Source organism: Fulmarus glacialis, unplaced genomic scaffold (genome assembly GCF_000690835.1).
Source record: "Fulmarus glacialis isolate BGI_N327 unplaced genomic scaffold, ASM69083v1 scaffold27598, whole genome shotgun sequence".
Lineage (NCBI taxonomy): Eukaryota > Metazoa > Chordata > Aves > Procellariiformes > Procellariidae > Fulmarus > Fulmarus glacialis.
Genome location: NW_009229661.1, coordinates 90,055 through 107,554, shown reverse-complemented (window position 1 = coordinate 107,554; position 17,500 = coordinate 90,055). Strand labels below are relative to the sequence as shown.

Sequence of the window (17,500 nt, the reverse complement as noted above, 5' to 3'; positions counted from 1 at the left end):
ATTCTGTCTGAAACTGTCTGATTTTGCCATTCTTACATGTTTGTTGCATTATTTGGAGGGGCGTGGTTAGAGCTTGATCCTAGACTGTTCTTCTGTATTGCTATGTGATCACAGCATTAAATCCCTTTTAATATCACTTTGTATCATAACTTTTTTTTGTAATATTTAAAAATACTTTTGGCATTTTTGAATTGCATATACCTTAAAATTAAGCACGCATTTCCTTCTGGTAGATGTATGACATTAGAATTCACAACACTACTTTCAATGAGAATTCAAGAGTTAGGCATCTGATTCTGAGAATTAAAATGATTGTATTGGGTAAAAATAAGCCTTACTGCAAACTCATTAATCTGGTTTCCGGTTTAATAATGTAAAGGATACAGTTCAAAACAGAAGCCTGAACTTGACTTGGATACAGGGAATTATTTTATTATGGTAATATGGACCACAGTTCAGCAAAATATGTAAGCATTGTATAATTTTCAGGATGTAGGCCTTCTGTGAAATACACATGCACTAATATTTATTGAATAGTTAAGGCCTTGATGACTTTGAATTATAAATTTCACTGAATTTCACTTTGCATTATAATTTCACTGAAATTAAGTGAAAACTTGACACGTACTTCCAGCGAGATAGGCCTGAATCTGAAGACCAGCCCTTAAGCCTAATGGGACTACCACAGTCCCATTGGTTTCAGTGCGAATATTCCCAGTCATGATAAAAGGGGACATTATGGGACTCTGCAGAGAAAAATGTATTTTTGCCTGTGTGGCAGGAAATTTTACTCTGATTATGTGCGTGTATGACTCTGAGGTGCAAAGCTCATTTTCAGGCATATCGTGGCAGCCTTGTTAATGTAATTTTTCTAAATCATCTTTTCTTTGCAAATTCATAATTTGTGAAATAAATTTGTAAGGTGATATAGCAATATAATCCTAGTTTAAAGGTTTACAACTCCCGTGTCTTCATTTCCTGCTTGATCAAAAGGATCAGTTGATTTCAGGGAGACTTCTGCTTCACTAGAGAATTACTGCCAACTTAAACTCATTAAGGGTATATTTTTCATGTAATTATTTGCTCTTATGGGAAGTTCCAGCTCAACTGAGCCTGGGTTTAATTTTCCTCTTTCCTTTATACCAGTTATACTTTGTAATTGCTATCATGGAAAATTCTTTGCAGAAGGGAATATTTTGTAATGTATTCTTCCTTACTGCATATATGTTTTAGTCCTTTCTAATCTAACCACTTTACTCACAGTTGACAACCTTATTGAAACTAAAGATAGTTAACACTGCTTCTGCAGTAATTTTAGGTGACGTGCTTGACAGATCCTTGAAGAATGCCCCACAAAATGAGGAGGATGCAGAGCACTTTGTAAAACTTGGGGTATTCATTTAATGCTTTAACAACATCTAAACTACCCAATAAGCTTGTAATACATATATTTTTAGCCACATATTTCTATTGTTTAAATAAGCTGTAAATGCAAGATATGTATCACCAGCAAAAATTATTTACCGTCTCTTCAGATCCATCAGGATAGTTTAATTGTAACCAACCATCCAAATACTTGCTACTCATACTAGACTCATACCATGTAACATGTCATAAACCCTCTTTCACATACCAATTTCTGTGTAGAACAGATACTGTTCTTGATAAACAACTTATCTATGTCTTCCAAACTGAGAACACAAATCAAAAGCTTTCTAAACATTGATCTACCTAGATACTAAGAATAACTGCCCAGCCAGTCAGATTACCAGACACTGTAGCAGTAAATGTTCGGCAAGTAGTGCATTTCACAGAGAAATAAAGGCTGTTCAGCCTCTGACTTGTTCGATAGTTTATTACAAAATTAACTTGCAATCCAGTTTAAATACACTCTAAATACTTCCCTCATCCTTTTTGTTGTTCAGGTATCATGGTACTGATCTCTGTTAATAACACCTATCTTCCTGTGGTGTTCAGAATATTTGATTGATTACAATATGTAAAACTTCATCAAAAGTGTCTTGAAATCCATCTGAAATGGATGACTGCATAAGATTGCATACATCTACATGTTGTAGGGATTCAGGTACCACACTGAAATGGATGACTGCATAAGATTGCATATATCTACATGTTGTAGGGATTCAGGTACCATGACCACAGATGTATTTTAACTGTTGCCACAGTAAAAATATTCACTGATTTACTTTCTTAGCTCATTTTAAAAATGCAGTAAAGAAAACATATGGCAAATAAGCCAGTGCTTCCAAGTATTCCACTTCCATTGGAACTTTCCCAAGTCTGGTTATATCTAGTACCTTGGAACTCAGACGTCAAACATACCCCGAAAACCTACCAGATCCTGTAAAATACTTCTTGCCTTTAAAATGCCCTTATTTTACTTTTTTTTTTTTCACATTATCTTAACTACAAGAACTTGTACTGTCTCCATCTACATCCTTTTTAATTTTTGTATCGAGCACATTGGTTGCCCCATTTTCATCCCACCCCTCACCCCGAGAAATGTGTATTTTTGCGTTTTGATGAACAGAACAATCTTAGGTTAGGTGTAAAACTGAGTCTTATTCTAGAGGCTGCTAGCCCTGCAGTCACATGAAAACTGTGCTCCATTCAATTTTGACTCCTCATTTCTTTAGTTCAGAGATCCTCAGGCAAGAAACTTTCCTTCTCCAGCTCAAATCTAAGGCTTGTAAAGCTGGAAGAAGGGAAAATATGCCAGGCCCTTCAGCTGCTCATGTTGGACGCCTCCATCCTCTTGGCTGTGGATTGTAGTTTGAATCAGCTGTTGACAAGCAATAGTCAGACCTGGAATCCATGGCCATTATATCAGGATCTGTTCTGGACCGTTGACTGCAGTAAGCATACTGCAGCTGAGAGCCAGCCTGTGTGGCGGCACTTGGGGCAGACAGGGAGCTTTTGGGGGATGGTATAATACCCAATTTCTTCCCTCCTAATAAGGCTACACTACCACTTGGGGCTGGAGGCTCATAAGAAACTTTTTGTTTCCATTCATCTGGTGGCTCAGGAAGTGTTTTCCTGCGAGCAGCTGATACTACGTTAGCCACAATGGATTCCTGCATATTTTGGGGCCCAAAAGCTTCATCCACTAGGCCAAGAGGGGATCTTGCCGCTGCTTCCCAGGGAGTCAGTCTCTTGCCAGGCCTGTCGGCTGCTGTGTCTGGCTTGCTGAAGTAATCAGGGGCAGGCTGAAATGTAAGAGGAGAAGTAGGAGACATGGCTCGAGAAATGAATGAAGAAGGCCTCCCAGGAAGTGATAATGAGCGTCCACTGCTTCCTTCCTAGGAAAACAAAATATCAAATATAGTTACAGTTATTAAACAACACAAAAGGAAGCCCCTTCTCTTCACTTCCGAACCGGAACAATAGACCCTGAAAGCACATGACATCCTGGCAATCCCTTTTTATGTCTGCAGGTACTTCTTAATACTTTAATTTAGTGGAAAGAGAGAAGGTGTTAAAAAGGAGGCAGAGAAAGAAACAGGAACAAAGACAGAGCAAATTGGATTTTTGAGGAAAGTAAATAGACCAAAGACAGGCTTTTACTGAAAAGGTACAATTACGTTAGCAACCGTGCAGCTTTTCCGCTACTTAGGTAGTGTGCCTTGTTCTGAAAAGACCATTCTTAATAATGAAAAAGGAAGTCATGTTGTGACAGTTCTGTGTGTGTTTACAAGATTCTTTCTAACATGCAGACACAGCCTAATTTATTTGATAACAGGCTCTGTCTAGGACATCTGTCTGAGAACGTATCTTTGGCAATCTCCTTTTAAGAAAGGCATTTCTTACTCTAGAATTATTAGACTTATCCTAGTTTTCACTTTTCAGGGCACAAAAATGAACACAAAAAATTAAAGACGTTAATGCAATCATTCACTTAATACCCTTACATGACGCTACTTAACCTGGCTTCTTTAAAAGGCAATGCCCTCAAAATTGCAGTACATTCCGACCCATTTATAAGAGCAATCCACTCATATTTGACAAATCCTAATCTTCTTAGTAATGCAGCACTTTGAAACAGAAACTGCATTCATGAGAAGGTTCTGCTGCAACAGTCATTTGGCAGCGTACGAAACAGGTACAGCCTTTTCCCCAAGCCAGACATGTTCTTTGTGTTACAAAGACAAATTACATTGTTCTTACTGAGTAGTCTCTATACGTGTGGTTCCTAAACTCATTGACCTACACCCATTGATTCATATCCGGAGGTTTAAATGCCTTTAATTCTGAATCCGGTGTGAAATTCCAGGCTCTTTTGCCAGAGGATTTGCTAGAATTTCATTCAAACAACATTGGCCTGTGTTACTTTTCCTAATTAGTTTCCAAAACTTAAAATACTGTGAGCATGACCTAGATACCAGCCAATAGGTATCTGATCATACAAGGTATAGCTTATCGAGCAAAGATTCACATAGAAATACCATGTTTTATAGGCTTTTCTGTCACAGGATCTTGACACATTTAAGAAACTTAAGAGACCTTTGCTTCACACAGGCTTTTAAGTTATGTTTTAATATCAGCCTTGTATATGGAGAGATGGAAACTGAGAAAGAGACTACTGATTTCATTATTTTCAGTCAGTTTGGTGGTGCTCAGTCTGAATCTCCTATGTCCTTAATTTGGAAGATGGACAATGAACAAGTGTTTGTACTTCAAATCATATCTATCCACAGCACCTCTAATGTCATGTAAATCATAAATTCAACATGTAAGGGTTGTTGTAGAAAAAGCAGAATCTCAAATACTGATAATCTATTAAATTATAATAAATTATATCGTATGAATTGGTCCGTATGAAAAAAAAATCAAATAATGCAAAATGCTTTGAATGTGGAAGATTTTAGTCTTATAGGCAAATAAAAATCTTTTCTCCATTTTGGTATGAGATTCTGCTCAGTTTATTAGCTTTTGTGCAGCGTGCACCTGTATTTGGCTAGAATGTTAAGCCCTGCAGGAAGATACGCAATCAGCAAACTGGAACATCTGTAGTACCTTGGGAATGAACTTGGTTATACTAAAATTCCTTGTATTCATTTTTTGTTTTGTTTTTAACTTCAATCAGGTTCTCAAGAATAAAATGACTAGGTAAGAATCCAAATAGTTCACAATGTCTCATGAGGTGAAGAATGTTTCATTATGTAAGGATGGCTTTCCTTGGCTCTGAATAGGATTACCCAGTGATCACTCTATTAGGTGAAAACGCCTGTGATAGATTTTTTCAATGGAATTCAATTTACAGACTGCCAGGTAACCTGCAGCAACTGTAACAATTTACCTGGCCAGTGAGAGATTGTGCCAATTTATCTGGAAAAAAATGTTTCCTTAAAAGTTGATAAATATTCTCCTTTTCTACCTCAGAACCCCGAGATAAGAATAGTTATTTCAAGTCTTGTCCATTTTGCCAAAGTACTATTTGAAAGCACTGGCTTTCAATTTGCCGGAGTAGCTTATGCATTTTTTTTTCATTGGTCTCCTGGATCTTGCATATTTATGTACATTTCTAGACTTCATCTTAATAGCCATCATCTGAGAGACTTCATTCTGACAGAAAAACAGACTAGGTTATCCAAAGAATGCCCCAGTGGACAGCTTTGTTAGGTGCTAATATCTTGTTCGGAGACTAGATACATTGGGTACAGTAAACACATTGAGTAAGATCTGTATCACTGAAGATAATCAACGATTACTTCCTTCTGGATGATTGTTCAACCCACATCCAAATCACAGCAACAAAGTTCCTGCTGCAAGATCAAACTGTCAAACTATGATACTGTCAGCTGGATGATTCTCATCTGTAGGCAGTTCTTTAACATACTTGGTCCTGTTTTGATATTCCCGGACCAGTCAAATTCTTCTCCTTTCCCACTTGGTAGCTTGTATTTAGATACAGTTCTGATGATAGGCTGTTTTTTAATTTTAAAATTCTAAAATGTGAAATTACATATCTATTTTCTCTAGATCTGGTAGAGTAAGGATTAATTCCATTAATTCCATGAAGCAAGGGCTGAACAGTGGGTGTTTTTAAGAGTTATCTTTCTGGATTGTGAGAGGACAAAATCTGCAAGGGCAAATAGCGTTCCAGATGATTTACCTGGAAAAAGGCTGAAGTACTTTGTCTATTCCATAAGGGTCTGAAAGAATTTGAGGAAAAAGTTAAGACAGCGCCCCACTTACATACTAATTCCCAGTTATAATGTTGCATCTGGCTGACTAACTTTTGATGGGGAGGAAGAGTGGACCAATAATTTTTGAAGGAAGAGGCTATTGATAGAAGGAGCTGGCTGAATCCTCTACATTTCCCAAAGAGAAAAAGTCATAACTATGCTGAAGGTGGGTAGAAGAGGGTTTGAAGACTCAGAAGATCCAAGAAGGTGAAAATATATTTGGCTAAAGTGAGCCTTACCTATTTCGAATTACAGTCTTCCTAAAATAAGTAGCAGTTGTCATCATCATCTACATTCCCATAAGCTCAGAGAGAATGAAACAAAATTTTATATGAATTTGATTTTTAATAAATCTAGGAAAATTAAATATCAATTTTGGCCTGAAACAATTCTACTAGGTTTTGTAAAGTGGCTGCAACTTGAAGCAGTTATAACCCTTTGGATTCAGGGGAATATTTTTCTAATTTTCATGTCTGTTTCTTAGAAAATTATTGAATTTCCTTCACCACCCGTGGAAGAAATATAGCAAATGCATCAGTTATGTGCAATATGCCATAATGCCTCGGTGTTTATCTTAAGGAGGAGGAATTTAGTCTCTAAGCCTACTGACTGCTAAGATTGTTATGGTTGTAATAAAAAGCAATCCAACAGCACCCTGCACAGCAGATTTTTGTACATTGCGTAGTGACATATTTTTGCAGTGATTTATTGAGTTAAAAAATAAAATATTTCTATCTACCCCAACTTTATTCTGAAACTGAATGATCTTTGACTTCAGAATATATAATATCACACCTTTTTTCACACTCTGTGGTAAATAGGCTTTAAGCACTTGTAGAAAAGCTTGATTTTGCTAAAATATAAATGTATCTCAAATGCAGGAACTGAGAGATGATCAATATTGCCTTGTTTTCATTGCAGTTAATTTTTATTATTGGTAGTGGTGTTCCTAGACTGAAAGTCTAGGTCTGGACATTTCTAAATTCAAAGCAGATCTGTATTTGATATTCATATACTGATTTCTGTCACTACTTTGGTGTTCAGCCTCTTCAAACTTAAAAAACACAAACTTTGGAATTCATTATTCATTTACTGGACAGCAGCAGCCAGACGTAGTGATACTTTCTACCATTTTCCTTTCATATTTCATTCTTGGAGATACATCTTTTGACAAGTGTGTACTAAAAAGAATACACAAACCCCAGATCATAAGTGATACAGTGGGAAATATGAAGTGCATATTAAACTCCCTTAAGCTGCAAGAAGATAATAAAAAGAGGGGTAGAGATTTTCCATTCTTCTTCCCAGAAATCAAGGGAGAAGGGAAAGAAGAATTATTACATTATCACATATTGTATTACTGTAATCCTATTGTAAAACATTCATTATAATACCGTACCAGCACTCGAGGTATTATGCTGCAAAACAAACCAGAACCCTATGCAGTGATTAATTTGTTCTTTTCCATTGCCTCGTGTGAATGTTTTCAGAGGGAAAGATCTTTTCTACAACAGTTATTGAAGAGAAAGTGATTCTTAGATGTCATGAAGAGGAAAGGCAGTTCAGAGCTGTCCATTGCAATCATAAAATCCTAACAACAGCTGCTGACTGGCTCGCGTGTCTATGCAAACAGATTAAACTTTAGGTTTAGGTTAACATTGATTTAAAAAATGCAAACTATTTATAAACTGGTCAATGAAGCAAACATTTATTGTACCACAAGCATCTTTGATATTTATAAGCTGTGTATTAATATAAACTAAAATGAACGTAATATTACTTCCAAAAGAAACTATTTCGATATAAGTAAATGAATGTAAACACAGTACTTATAAAAGGTGTATGCACATATAGATCTATTAAAGTAAGTAGAAGGAGTGTGAATGTGTATCTTTGATTCAATAATATCTAAATCAATAGTCCAGAAAAATCTGTTATTTGGAACTTAACTGCTATTTCAAATTTCTTGATAATTATGAAAAGCTGAAAGACAAAAAGAGCAAAACTTAGTTTCATAAAGTAGTGCAAATTTTAAAGGCAAGAGTCAGATATTTTTTATTTTACAGACCACATGGGAATGCAAAATACTACTTAGTGAAATGATTTCACAATAACTGTTTTTCTGTCTCAGGTGGCACATCTTTAATAAGTGAAAAGTGTTCATATGTTTACATGCTGAAACTGCCTTTTCACCAGTTAAGGAGACATATATTACATTTTCAAAAAAAGTCAGGCGTTATATTTTCAAAAGTAGGTCGGACTCTTAATAGTCCAGTGAAACTCTCTGCAACATAGACTTCCACCTGATTAAGTCACTTGAAAAAGATTGACCTAGGTGTCTAAGTCATTAAGGCAGTTTTATTTTTATCTTTTCATTATAGTCCTGGTCCTTAATCCCATATCAAAGCATGTTCAAATCTGAGTTAACATTAGCGCCTGGCTAATGTTTACACAAAAAGGGGACAAAGGAGGAGGAAGTAGATAAAACAAGTGACTGTGTCTTTATAAAAAGCCCAGTGATGCATTTCTCATTTTGCTTTCTGTGGGCTTGTAATGTCTACTGCAGTTAGAGACCAAATCACTGAGAAAGTGGTAAGACACAATAAGCAGTACTTGATTTTTATTACTTTTAATTCTTTCCTTCTTTCCATTTTTTTAAACATAAAACAAGCACTTCAGATTTTTAAACTGAACTGCATGTAGAAGGGAGACATATTGTTAATCTTATTATAGCTTTTTACATCCCAAACCATTTACAATTTAAACTTTATGTAATGAAAAAATAATTTCTCTCTGAAATGCTGCCAGCTCTGGAGTAAATGCTACAGCTATTTTACAATTCAAATACCAAAAATTTTGAAATAAAATGGAAAACCCATATTTATTTGAAACTCTGGAAATAGTCTATAGCAGGCTAAAATTGGAATGCAGCATTTTGGTTAATGGGGGTACTAATGGCTGGAGAGGCAGGGAATCTTACCTGTCTAACAATTAAAGCCTTGTCAGTGGCTGTACTGAGACTACTAATAGATTAGAATCACATAGTTCATGTCTGATCCTAACTTCCTCAAAGCTGTCTTGACAGTGGCTTGCTTTCAGAAATTTATAGGAAATTTTAGAACTGCAACCTAATTTATTCTAAGTTTAGATTGTTTATAACGGTGGTATTATTTCAGGTGAGAATAATCTTGTTTTCATCATTAATATACAAACTAATGAAACAGTTACCGTCAACCATCTTACATAAGCTTTGTGACAAATTCTGCTTTTGACAATAAAGTCCTTTTTAGTTGTCAAGTAATGGTAGAAGAGAAAAGTAAGATATTAGAATTAGGTGTTCACTACTGCAAAATGCCTGTGTGGAAAAGAAACATGAGAGTGCTGCTAACCTGTCATAAATTATTCATAGTTATTCAGTTAGCTCAGTTAGCTCAGTTTACACCTGTGTAAATGAAAGAAAATCAGTGCTTTCCATTATCATTTAATCTTTATCCATATACAATTATCAAAATATAATACAGTTATGCCTATAAAAAGCAAATGGCTGAAACTTTTTTGGCCATAGGTATCTTAGCTTTCTTTGGAATAGACAGTTTATTTCTTGTATGGAAGAATATTTGCTGCCACCTTCTGGACTTTTATATTACACAGCTTAGAGGAAGGTCTTGGAAGACGAAGCCTTGTGAATGAACATTTGAAAAAACAAGTGCAAAGTTGGTCCTAGTTTCTGACTTTTCTATTTTGTATGAACAATGAAAGGGTTTTAAGTTGATACAAAGTAAAGGCTATTGATATTTTTTTCTAAATCAAAGAAAATTAGTATTAAATATATTGTAATAGTTGAAGGTGGTGTCACTATTGTTGCTGAACATATCCAAACTAAAAGTTAAATTATCCAGTTCCTTATAATTTTCTTATCAAATCTTTCAAACTGAAATTTTCAGTCTTAGTTTTTTGGTTTTTTTCTTATTTACTTCATCCCGAATGATCCAACCATTTCAGATGTATTTCAACCAAATGAACCTACTTAGTTCAGCCATTTCAAAGAGTGAGAGTAGGAAAAAATACATGTCAATGACAGAAAATTCTAGCATCCTTTTCCTTGAAAAGTGTTACCACTACATGCTTTAGAACTGGTTGGAGATTAATCTTTGTATCTGAAGTGTCTCATATTCCCATGTGAACTTGCTTATGAATATTCAAGCTGAGAGCCTTGTAAAGGTTCAATAGGAGCACCTTGCTTTTTACAGCTGGTTCCTGAGAACTCTGTTAGCAGCGATAATATTCTGCTATGCGGGAGGATTTTATGCATTGTTACGGGTCTAAGCTGCTGTAGGCTGTGATGTCTTTGGACACCACACAGGAGAACAAGGAGACTGTCCTTGTGCTTTCTCTGTCTGTCTAAACTGCAGGCTATGTGTACCCCCACAGGCTGGAGAAGTCACTGGGGTGTTCCACAGCTCCTGCGCTGGCTGCACAGCTGGGTTTTCGTTCACAAAAAAGTAGTGCATGCAGGCGTATGGTGCTTACCCATGTCTCTTCCCACCATCGGGTCCAGACCTGAGGCTGCACGCTCACTGATCAGGACTGAGATGCACTGCAGAGCACAGCTGCCCCTAGACAGAGCCCAAGACCTCCTGTCTGGGCCCAAGAAGCTTCAAAGGGGACAACGTCTGATTTGAATACAGGGGGGCAAGAAGCAGACTTTAAACAGGGTAGAAGAAACAGACAAGGGAAGGACAGAGAAGAGACTGGACAAAGCAAAAGCAGGAGCTGTAATACTTGATACAGAAGGAAAATCTGTATTAGCACTGGGTTGGAGAGTGATGAGCCTAGGATCTGATGGCCAAGGTTCCTGAGCTTGGATGACAAGCTTAAGGAATGGGAAGTTGACCTGTGTGGCTCGCAATGAGGCTACGATGAGGAGACCAGGAAAAGAAAAAGATGAAGAAATGGGGCAAGGAAGGTACATTTGGGGAAAAGAACCTGTGCCCGCTAATGTATATTTTCCTCCAGAGTTCCAGGGAAATTTCTTCCCCAGAGGGATGGAGTTTGGAGTTTGTCCTTCCACAGTCTCTCTGCTGTCAGAAGACTGTGAAGCCCCATTGCAAACCTGTGTCGTCCTCCCAGTGCTGATTCACAGGCGGGATGTCAACATGCATTTGCTGCCAGTTGCTGTAGCAGCATGACGGCAATTGTCTATGGTGGTTCAAGCCATGCTGGAGGACCCTCTTGGTTACGGTATGCTACACGATAGTATTCCAAGGTTTGGTTTGTTGTTCTTGGAAAACCCTTGGGTCTTAAACACACAAAGCTACCTTGAAGCAATGCTAGTGAAGTTGGAAGGTCAAGTATTCAAAAGCTATGAAATGCAAGCATCATTGCCCAGTGCACATGCATTTTGATTAAATTTCAGGACTTCTGCCCCATCCAGTGCCACTTCAGGGCTTCATTTAGGAAGTACTAGGATTATATTGCAAAGGAGTATATTGTGCAAAAGGTGCTTTCACTGGTTGGATTTCATAGCTGGTCACTGAGGATTCCCTTTCTAGGGTTCCACCTGGAGACCTGTGATCTGTTAACACTCACAGACTGAGGTTAAGGATGACATACTTTGATACAGTAACTAGTTCATATGCTACTGGACTCTGAAGATGCTAAGTGTCTTGAACTGGACACCCGAGGCTACTGAGTGTCCTTGTATCAGTGCCGCACGCTTCATGCATTATTTACTCATTTGTAGAATGCAGTAGTGTAAAAATGAACTATGGCTTCTGCACGACTTGGATACTAACAAAAAAAATCTATGAATAAATAATTCTGCATGAAGAGCACACTTTGAAGAGTGTATGTTAAGTAAGGTATGGTGCTAAGCATGGAACAATATCAAAACAAAACAGTAAAGAGCTATTCATCAGATAAGCAGTACCGTTCTGTGCCCTGAATTGAGTCTGGAGTCCTACAGAAAAAAATAGCAGATGATGACATGATTACAGATGTTTTGGCCACACAAACGCCCAGGAGGTTTGGATTAAGCTGGTGCAGGCAACATTTTCCCAAGAAATCTACCAGCAGTGAGTAATTCAGAGCTTCTGAATCCACAGGTTTTTGAAGATCTTGTCAAGTTTGTTCTTTGTATAACATTTCTATTTCAAGCTGAGTAGACTCATTATAAAATAACATTATGCCAAGCTGTGGAATTAAGATTTGCACTTGCCATGCCGAACTGCCAAAGCAATCAGTGGAATCCTGGGTGTTTGACTTCAGGCAAAGAAGGTTGTATCATGTTTTGTTAAAAAGGCAAGACTGGAAGAGTGGATCTTTTTAGAACCAATCGGTTTTTATTCTTAAAGCTACGAAATCTGGGAAAAGATCCTGGGAAAAGAGAGGAGAAAGATTTTGCAAATTGTTAGTTGCAAAGAGTGCTGTTGTTTCACTGGTATTTCCCTACCTCATAGTGTACAGAGGATTCCCCGCAGAGATGCTGGAGCAGCAGAGCATGATGGTAAGGCTGGTCCTTTGTTGAGGTGTCGTCCTGGATACTTGATAAACAGTGCTCCTCCCAGATCACATCATCTGGTGTCAAGTTCTCTTTGTAATTGCTTATAATCTTTTATCAGAGTTCACCTTAGCACTTTCAAAAACTCTCTTGTATAGGAGCTATCTAGGATAATATGTTTGTAGATCTGTTGTCCCTCAGATCAATAGTCTGTTGATAGGGCCAGCTTTTTTTTAAAGCTCTTTTTTTTTCTTTTTGCTGGGTATTAGCATTTTGGTTCTTTCACAATATCTTTTTGTAAATAGTAGAGGAAAAAAATCATGCCTAGTTATGTGAGCACTCTGTCATCCAAGAATAATCTAGAAAGTTTCAACAAAAGGCTGGAAATAGTCAGCCATCTCTGTGCAGAATAATTAAACCCTTCTTGCTGATTATTTTCTTTTCTTGTACCTTCACTATTTCCTGATCCTCTGATAGGTATTTTATCCTGTGCAGTCTCTGCTTTTTTCCTGGAATTTTCTCCCCACTGCTTGGCTCCCTCTAATCCTAGTAGTTTTTTCTTTCAAAATTGCTGTTCTGCCGCTTAGTACTCATTTTCCTGTCTGAAACACACACCAGCCCCTCACTTCCTAATTTTTGGAGCCTGCTGGTACCTCAACCTCTTAGTATTTCTTTACTTCAAATAGAAATTTGTGTGAATTCTGAACATTCATTTTAGTGTGACTAACAGCAGCACTGTGCCAAAAAGAAAATAAACTCATTGCCACATGATTGCTGTGGTGACAGCAAAATCTGTCACTGCAGTTTTAGGGCTGATTTTGTGTCTCTACTCTTGAATGTCCCATATAAAATAAAAATAGGTATACAAAATAAAATAAAGCTAGGTATATAAAATTAGGGTCAGTGCAAGAAGACTTCAGACAAAATTTAACTGAAACCTCCTTTTGATGGCTGATCTCAAAATGGTATTGGCTTGATCTCAAAGTGAATTGTCAGTTTGTCTAGGAGAGAATTGGGCATTCCCTGCTGCAAGTCTTGATATGAGTGTATTATAAAGTCCCACACCATCAGCCAGGTGCTTTTGGAACCAAGCAGCTTGTTGTCACTGGGTATTGTCACATGTCTTAGGACACTGGCAAAATTATTTCTTCCATAGGAGAGCAGAAAGCAAAAGAATGAGGCTTACTTGTAAGAGGTGGTAATGTTTACTCTGTAAATGTTCCTACAGAAAAAAATTATTGAAATATCTTTCTGTTTGTTTCATAATATGTTATCTTTTGCTGAGCAGGAACATGGTAAGAATGGTTCCCCTAGAGAAGGGAGGAGAAGTTAAGCAGTTCTTTGTTCAAGAACTAAATTTCGTCTTTTATTTTTGCAACAGAAATTTTAACTTTTTGTCTAAAAGTACTCATCTCCAAAACAAAACTTTTCAATTCAGGTTTTATAACAAGAGGTTTATAACTGGATTAGAAATTGCAAGTATAGAAACCCTTGATTGAGGTAGATGTTTTCATGAAAAGGCTGTCTAGAATGTGAGATCCAAACTGGTGCAGTATAATTCCTCCAGTATGTGCTATCATTAAATGTGCTAAAACCAACATAGAACACTTAAATTCCTCTTTTAATGTGAACATACTGGAAGTATTGTTATTAGGGGTGGCCTAAAATTCACTGTTAAATATGCTTACGTAGTAAACATAACAATTGCATCTTGGTAACCTTGTCATATTATATTAGAATAACTCTAATAGCTTTTTCAGAAAAACATATACAAAAGCTCACTGCCCTTTCAAAGTGAAATTTCATACAGCTCCTCTCTACACAAACCATTCATTTTCTTGACATTTCAGCTATATTTGACATCATCATTAACTTTTAATTTGGACCCATGACAATGAACAGCTCAACTTTCGTCTAAATTTCTGCTTCACAAGAGATTACATTTTGGATAAAACTGTTACTTTAAGTAGGCTAGTCTTCTGAAGTATTAGTAAGAATTACAGACTTACCTGATTAGTAAAAAGAGTCTTGAAGCCAAGTTGGATCCAAGCACTGTGCATGTAGAATGATGTGTATACATGAAATTGAATTCAGAGTTGGACTTTGAATGGGATTTTCAAAAGATCTTACCTGAGTTAAGAGGACTAGTGTCACTGGGGCTCTTGCTTTTAACTCTTATTGGTGTTTAAAAAATCCTTCTGTCATTGCTATAGGCCATATGAAATACTTGTATTTGAATAACAGCAAAAAATCCAAATGTGATCAAAATCCAAATTTTCAGCATAGATGCATTTCCTTTTCTTTTGGACAAAGTAAAGAGAACATAGGCTAATAGCTATATTTTATATTGCTATCACAAAAGCTGACTTTTTGCTTATTGCTGTAAACATGCATATGATTTAGTTGACTTCCTAAGTGAACTTTTGGGATATGCTGAAAATAAAAGAAATAGCAAAACGATTTAAAAGATGACAATTATGCATTTCTGTCTTTCAGGTGAACTTAGTTCTAGACAGATGACTCAGGAAACTGAAATGTTCTGTTTCAGTCCACAGCTCTCCTCTAGCTCCTATTAACTTGACTTCTGTCTTTCTGGAGAGCTGATTTCCTTTGGATGGGAATATATCCCAGCTTTACCTCTTGTTTCTTCTGCTGATAATAGAATAATAATGCTTATTATTTCTTACTTGGTAAGTGGTATGCCATGTAGGCATATATAAACCTAGAAGTTAGATTTCAGTAATTCACATATTTCACACAGGATACTCAGTAGCTGGTGATGAATTCCAAAAGTTACTGACCTAAGCCTGATACGAACTGGTGGCCATCCTGTGTAAGCTGCTGTATCTTGTTAGTAGCCACACGCATCAACATCAACACTTGTGGTGGAAGTACAGAACTGCTAAAAATCTCCTCATTAAGGAAATATTCTTGGGGTGGTAGGGTGAACAAGCACAGAAGTGTGATTATAATTTACAGATGTATTTTATAGGAGGAGACTGTAAGTAAAAACATGTAAGGCAATGTGAGGCTGATTGGATTTCTAGGTATCTCTCTAGCAGCACTACTTATCTTTGGTAGGGTATCTTTATTCCAAGTAGATACTAGTGTCTTAAACTTCTACCTAAAATAGTTTGTGTGACTTCAGATAAAACTTTTACTAGAGGGGAAGGAAGGAGGGAGGAAAGAGAAGGGGAAAGGGAAGGGGAAGGGGAAAGAGAAGGAAAGGGGAAGAGGAAAAGGAAGGGGAAGGAAGGGGAAGGAAAAGAAGGCAGGAGATTTCATATTAACAAGATAGCATGGAAAACAGATTTCCCCTAAAATATACTGTCAGTCTGTACATGTAAGTGAAACAAAAAAATAGCAACAAACCAAAGAAAAAAACCCCAAACAGGCAGAGAGGAAAGGGACAAGTTTAATGATAGAAGAAAAATACAGATATTGACAGTGGAAAACAGATAGAAGGGACATCTCTAAAGGATTAAAATATTGCTACTTTCTATTTCCAGGTAAATGCAGTGTAACTCTTTCTTGAGTTTTCCATCATTTTCCTGAATTTTAAGAGGGAGATGCATCACTTGGTCATTTTTTTCTAATGTAGTCAGTATCCCAATCCAAAATTTAAAGGAGAGAGTAGGATTTTGGAGGTCCAAAATTAGGAGGAGTGATTTTTATTGGCTTGATTAGGTTTTGATTCCAGTCTGCTTTCTGCATGTACAACCAAATGCATTCTTCTCAAGTGTGATTGAAGTTTGAGCTACCATCATGGGACCAAACTAAGGAGATTTTGTTCGTACTGGGGAATGTTTTCTTCATCAAGATAGATAGTTCTACTAAAATCCCTATGATATAAAAGATCCATAATCTGGTCTGTAGCTAGCTGGATGGTAGTTTAAGCAAATATATTAACAGATTGTGCCACCTTTATTCACAGATTGATGCTTTAATCTTTAGCTTCACACTTGGGATGGATTTTGATACCCTTAGTTGTGTGAAACACCACCTTGTTTCAGACCTAGCACCACTGATGTTAACAGGACTGCTTACTGAAAAACACACTGAACTATTCAAATATAGCTCCTTGATTTCTGCAAGGCTGTCTGTTCACTGCAGTATTATACCGTAGGTTTCAAGACCACAGACTCTTAAGAATTTTCTACAGTAGCAGTATTTCAATACTTAGTCCCCAATACAAGTAAAAGGTGAAAGCATAAGACCAGAGTAAAAAGATTTAAAGTGGGATAAGCACTGTAAAGCCCCAAATAAAAATAATAAAATGTGTACGAGAGACCAATAGGAAGACATGGTCATATTTATGATTTACCATTAAGTGCTAATTTCTGTGGCATATACTACTCTGGTTGCAAGAATCAGTACTCTTGAATATATGTATGCCTTCTGTTCTCAGTCATTGTGCTTTCACAAGAAACTATTGCATTACATTGCAGCTGCAAAACCCAGCTCACCTCTCTGACTGTTCAATAATTTTGATTTAACGGCTTCTATCTTACTTGCTGGATTCAAGGCAAACATTGGCTAAAAATATGTCTGCACTTGGGATGTCAAATTTCCCCAAAATGGGAAATCTTTAACAATTTTTCCAGCTGTCTTTCCACCTCTTTTAGTCTTCAGAACACTCCAGCATCTCTTATAGGACATTCTCTGTGAAATCACAGAGGCAATTCATGATTTTGGATCACAGCTGATCCACATAGCTTACAAACTAAGCCCCTGGCCGATCAACCAGATTCCTGTGGAAGGACCTTTGAGCCAGGACAGATCTGACTGAATTCAG

The 17,500-nt window shown here is 36.9% G+C and overlaps 1 protein-coding gene across 2 annotated transcripts in view; it reads right to left on the bottom strand.

Moving 5' to 3' along the window:
• Positions 1-2,414: 2,414 nt before the first annotated feature.
• Positions 2,415-17,500, bottom strand: part of SYNPO2 (synaptopodin 2) — a 92,091-nt gene continuing 77,005 nt past the window's right edge. The window contains exon 5 of one of the 2 annotated variants that reach the window (XM_009583932.1): positions 2,415-3,320. In XM_009583932.1, the coding sequence (XP_009582227.1) occupies positions 2,754-3,320 (567 nt within the window). In that variant the 3' untranslated portion in view covers positions 2,415-2,753. Of the gene's footprint in view, positions 3,321-12,530; positions 12,582-17,500 lie in introns of those variants that run through there. The other variant, XM_009583933.1, reaches the window with a different exon arrangement.